Genomic DNA, 5,776 nt, shown 5'->3' with positions numbered 1-5,776 from the left:
AAAAAAAAAAATCTAAAAGGAAAGTGTGAGGCCAAGGGGAAGGTAAGAATGGGAGAGTCTGCAGTTATTACAGGACAGTTCAGATAATCACAAGGTCATGGAAAGACCCACAGAACATTTGGGGGTATTGGAAGGACTTGGGAGACCATGAGGAAGGTCATTTAGGAGTCACCGAGAGTTGTGTAATTATGCGATAAACATAATTGCCACTGAATGGACCTTCAGAGACTGGGAAACAACTGAGTCACTGAGAAGTCTTTGAAATACTGGGGTTATTGAGGGGTCACTGGGCAAGTATGGGCCCATTGAAAGGCCACTAGGGGATGCTAATGTCATTGAGAAGTTATTGGAAGAGTATGGAGTCACTGGGAGAGTTTGAGGTCATGTGGAGGTCCCAGGACCTTCATGTAGGGGTTCTGGCCACCAGCCAGTCTTGATGGTAGGCTGCTGTGTTCTGGCCTCATAGCAGGGCATGGGGAAATTGGAGAAGCTATTTTGGGTCAGTCCCAGATCTGGGGACTAGAAATGGGGAAGGGGGAAGTCCTCACTTGACACCAGCAGAGAAGCTGACGACAGGGAAGAAGAGCCCGTCGAGGTTGAAGGCTTCAAAGACGCCCTGCACAGGACAGCCATTAATGCGGAAGGAGATGGATGGCACGCTGAGGTCCAGGCAGCAGCTGACCACATCCTCAGGGGCCAGGAGGTGCTGCCCTGGGGAAGTCACTGGGCGTGCCACGTGTCCTGCAGCAGGATCACCAGAGAAGGGTCAGAGGTCAGAGGCCCCATGGAACCAATGACATCAAAAAACAAGGGACAGACATTGGAGAATCCTGTGGAGACTGTCCTAGAAACTCTAAAGGCATGTGCTCCCATAGACCTTCCTATCACTCTGAAATGAGGAGCAGAGGTCAGGGTTACCCTGAGGTTAGGATCTTGAGTGCTGTGAGGTCAGAGATTAAACTCCTAGAGTTAGGATTCTGGAAGTTTTGGGGTCAGAAGTCAAAGATCAGAGGTCATAATAATGTGGGAAGTCCTTTGGGATCCCTAGGTTCAAAGGTCATATGTCCTCTGGAGTCAGAGTTCTGGAGATTATAAGGAAACAGATCACGGCTGGGATTTGGAAGCTCTAAGGTGTAGGGTCTTGGGAAATGAGGAATAAGAGGTCAAATTTGGCCTCTTCCAGAGGATCAGGATCCCAAGACCCCCAAGGTGTATAGTCAGAATCTTAGAAACTCTGGGGTTAATGATCAGGTGTGAGGGTCCCTGGGTAGGGTCCAGGTACCTGTCCAGAGATGCAGCCCATCAAAGCCATAGGAATAGAGGTCATCGCCGACCCCGTTGCCGCCCCAGCCCTCGCCGCCCCCAGGGTAGGGGCTGTAGCCTTCGGTGAGGGCCCAGCCCACCCGCAGGTGGGTGGCCTGAGCTGTCAGAAATGGAACCACTTCGTCCACCATCACCTCAAAGTACCATTTGTTGTACTGGGTAGAGCCCTCTGCTCGGCCCACAAAGATGTTGGGGCGGATGCTGCAGGAGAGATGAGACAGGAGAGGGGGATGAGGGAGAGATGCACAAAAAGCCAGGTTGGGGGCAAGGGAGGGACAGAGAGATAGTCAAAGACAGATGGACAAGAGAAAGGTGGAAGAAAGATAGGGAGAAAGGGATGGAAGACAGACACAGAAACAGGAAAAGACAAAAAGAGAAAGCACAGAAAGAGAGGGAGAGACGGTTTGGTGGGGTGGGGTGGGAGAGAAACAGACAAAGGCAGAGATGGAACCGGGGAGAGAGAATAAGAGGAGTGGGGAGCACAGGTGAGCTGGGTCATGGTGGACAGCTGTGAGGACTGGGCGTAATCCTGGGTGGGAGATGGGGGAAGGACACCCAGCTAGGGATCAGGGAGAGGATTGAGGGGTTTGGGGGCCAGAGACGAGGAGCCAGACCTGGTGACATAGTTTATGAGGTTTGTCTGCAGCAGAAGCTCACGGCCAGGGAGCAAGTTCTCAGTAATGAGATCTTGGTTGGAGCGAACAGCCACACCATTGCACACACACAGGGAGCATAGCACGTCCAGAACCTGGAGATCAAGGTCAGAGGTCAAGGGTTGGGCAGGTACCCATAGGGGTGGGTCTAAGAAGGATCAGGGAGGGAAGCCAGAAGGAAAAGATGGTGCATAGGATAAGATATGGAGACTTTCACTGAGAGGAGGGGGTGAAAGTGGAAGGTCAAGGATCAAAGAGGAAGGTCTGGTGAGAGGCTGGGGGTGGGTGCTAAGGCACCCGTAATGTAAGAAAGGAGATAATGGAGCAGTGAGGTAAGCAGTGAGAGGCAGAATGAAAAGGCTAGTGAGAGACACAGGAATCCAGATGAGGTTTTAGATCAGCATGGGTTGCAAACTTGTGTCTTCAGAGGCCAATTAGATAGAGTAAATGTGTGAAGTGATTAGAAATAGTGCACTAGGGCCAGGCACAGTGGCTCATGCCTGTAATCCTAGCCCTCTGGAAGACTGAGGCAGCTGGATCACCTGAGCTCAGGAATTTGAGACCAGCCTGACCAAGAGCAAGACCCTGTCTCTACTAAAAATGGAAAAAGTAGCCGGGCATTGTAGCAGTTGCCTGTAGTCCCAGCTACTTGGGAGCTGAGACAAGAGGATCACTTGAGCTCAGCAGTTTGAGGTTTCTGTGAGCTATGATGCCAGGGCACTCTACCCAGGGAGATAGAGTGAGACTGCGGCTCAAAAGAAAAAAAAAGGAATAGGAACTTGTGGGACCTGTAGAAAACTGCAGAGTATATGTGCAGCCCACTTAAAGGCTATAAAATTTGAAAATTGTAAGACCATTTCAGAGATCTAAGGAAGCACACCTGTGGCCCAGAGTCAATTTAAGAGCCATGAGTTTGACACCCATGTGTTACTACAGAAGCCAGTGAGTGCAGAGTCCAGGTAAGAGATGAGATGGAGGAGGGGAAGAAGGGAGTGAATAGTAGTTCTGGGGCCATGGGGGGAGGTCAGGGTTCAGAATTCAGGGGATAAGAGGTCGGGGCAAAGGGCCAACCTTGTGGTTCCTCCCATGCTTGTCCAGGAGGGAGATGATGGACTTGATGTGGTTCTCTTGGATGATGTTCAGGACCTCAGGACTCTCAATCAGGACACAGTACAGCACCTCCAGGATGCCTGCCCAGGTGCCAGAGTGAGAGGCGAGGTGGCTGTGGCCCTCCCCTCCAGCATAGCCCTGTCCCACTCTCCCAGTTTCTCCTACCAGATGAAGCCTCCAGTCGGTCCAGCTTGCTCACCAGCCAGTCCAAGTTTGTGGAGAAGAGGGCACAGTTGGTGCGATTGCCACGGATCAGAGAGGCTGAGGGTGGCAGAGTAGTCAGACCCAATGGGCCTGGGGATCTAGGGTGCTCTTGGGGGAAGTCAGGACTGGAGTCCCTTACCCAGGAGTTCATAGAGCAGGTTCACAATCTCTTTCCAGGACTCAGCCGCCTCCTCCCCAGCAAATTCAGCAAAGTGGGCAGCAGTGGTGTAAACATTAAGGCGGTCAATGCAATTCAGGACCAGGGACAGCATCCCCTGCCGCGGGGGGAGGGGAAAACAAGGGGGTTCACAACAGGAGTCCCAGGCCCCCTCTTCTCTACCTTTCTTAGATTTACTACTTCATATTCCTTCAACAACTAGGGACTGTGTGTTCCTAGCTCTAAACCAGCCCCTTTAGCTCCATGTCCCATTCAGTCCCTTCACCCTCCTCTCCTCCTTGGCTTCTCAAATTTGTACTTGTCCTCTCTGCCTCTTTCCCCACCATGAGACATCCTGATTAACCCAGGGAATGAATTTATATCTCCTTTCCTGCACTTTATTCTCCATCTTACTCACTTCCAAGCACCTTGCTCCTGGTCCCAATTGGCCCAGTTCACTGTCTACACCAACCATCAGATTTTATTTTTTCACCTTCTCTTTTTTTACATTTTAATCCTTTTCTTCTTTTATCATTAATTATAACACACATACAGAAAAGCATGCAAAACATATACCATCAGTTCTCGTCATTCATGGCAGTTATGCTCTGCGAAGTCTTAGTGAATCCTAAATTATTAAATACTGAATTACTGCTTATAGGGCAAATACAGGGAGTTCCTATGAGGCTCTGGTCACGGAATTTTTGTCAATCTTTTAAAAAATGTGTTTCTGTTTAAAAACGCTTATTTAATATATGTTGTTAATTCACTAACATTAAATTCATAGCACTAAAGGCATGAGTTTAGCACTAAAACTCATGCCTGAATGAAACTTATCTAAACATATTTTCACAGTAAAGTGCACCATAGCCTTCTCGCAAGTAGGAACCATGCCTAGCCCCCAAATTGGCTTGAGAGCCATTTTAAATAGTGAAATTAAAAAAGGATAAAATTTGACCAGGCGTGGTGGCTCATGCCTGTAATCTCAGCACTTGGGATGCCGAGGTGGGTGGATTGTCTGAGCTCACGAGTTCAAGACCAGCCTGAGCCAGAGTGAGACCCCATTTCTAAACAATATCCAGGCATTGTGGCGGGCACCTGTAGTCCCAGCTACTGGGGAGGCTGAGGCAAGAGAATCTTTTGAGCCTAAGAGTTTGACATTGCTATGAACTAAGACGCCACAGCACTTTACCAAGGGTGATCAAGTGAGACTCTGTCTTGGAAAAAAAAAAGAAAGAAAGAAATTCAAAATAGACTGTAAAAAAGACATGTGTTTACAGGATGAGGGTTGTAATGAGACAACAGAGCTTTCCCTTGTTCTACTTCAGCTGACGTCACATGCATCAGACAACTCAAATTTTCTACCACTCTTCACCTATCCACAAATGACCGCGAAAGTGCTATAAGTATTGATATTAGGGTTACAAATAAATTTCAGCCAGTAGGTAAATTTGCAAATATAAAATCTGAGAATAATGAATGTGTGTGGTTTAACAAACATATCTAAAGAACACCTGTGTAACCAGGATTCAGGGTAAGAAAGAGAACACGGCTGGCCATTTGGAAGCCCTCTCAGTGCCTCTTGACCACACAGCCCTGCCTGCTAGAAAGAACCACTGTCCTGACATTTATAGAAATCCCTTCCTGGGGAGGTGCCTGTGGCTCAGTGGGTAGGGCACTGGCCCCATATACTGAGGGTGGCAGATTCAAACTCGGCCCCGGGCCAAACTACAACAAAAAAATGGCTGGGTGTTGCGGCAGGCACCTGTGGTCCCAGCCACTTGGGAGGCTGAGGCAAGAGAATCGCCTAAGCCCAGGAGTTGGAGGTTGCTGTGAGCTGTGACACCATAGTACTCTACTGAGGGTAATAGAGTGAGACTCTGTCTTCAAAAAAAAAAAAAAAAGAAAGCACTTCCTTGCTTTTCTGTTTTTGCCACTTATGTGTATGTGTTGATAAACAGTTTAGGTGACTTTTGCCTCTTTTTGAACTTGGGGTAGACAGTAAGTGTTCTTTTGTACATGGATCATTTTGCTCAGTATATTTGTTCCTCCATATTGGCAGGTTCCCCATCCAGGGATTCAACCAATGCAGATCAAAATATTCCAAAAAAATGATTAAAAAAAAAATTAAAAAATACACAAAAGAACTATTTAGTTTTTACATTGCATTAGGTATTATAAATAATCTAGAGATGATTTAAACTAGTATATGGAGGGTATGCCTAAGTTATATGCAAGTACTATGCCATTTTATATAAAGAATTGAGCTTCTGGCTCGGCGCCTGTGGCTCAATCGGCTAAGGCGCCAGCCACATACACCTAAGGTGGC

General features: G+C 48.0%; 1 protein-coding gene across 2 annotated transcripts in view; it reads right to left on the bottom strand.

The window, feature by feature from the left end:
- RYR1 (ryanodine receptor 1) overlaps nt 1–5,776 on the bottom strand; it is a 131,919-nt gene that overhangs the window by 105,262 nt on the left and 20,881 nt on the right. For both annotated transcript variants that reach the window (XM_003796154.3, XM_003796155.3), the window contains exons 14-19: nt 3,430–3,565; nt 3,252–3,347; nt 3,048–3,166; nt 1,938–2,071; nt 1,283–1,524; nt 549–741 (exon numbers count right to left, since the gene is read on the bottom strand). In XM_003796154.3, coding sequence (XP_003796202.1) covers nt 549–741; nt 1,283–1,524; nt 1,938–2,071; nt 3,048–3,166; nt 3,252–3,347; nt 3,430–3,565 — 920 coding nt within the window. The remainder of the gene's footprint in view (nt 1–548; nt 742–1,282; nt 1,525–1,937; nt 2,072–3,047; nt 3,167–3,251; nt 3,348–3,429; nt 3,566–5,776) is intronic.

The sequence above is a fragment of the Otolemur garnettii genome, unplaced genomic scaffold (genome assembly GCF_000181295.1).
Source record: "Otolemur garnettii isolate 467f Iridium unplaced genomic scaffold, OtoGar3 scaffold00100, whole genome shotgun sequence".
NCBI classification, from domain to species: domain Eukaryota; kingdom Metazoa; phylum Chordata; class Mammalia; order Primates; family Galagidae; genus Otolemur; species Otolemur garnettii.
Note: the sequence above shows the minus strand (reverse complement) of the source record. Positions and strands in the feature narration are given on the sequence as shown.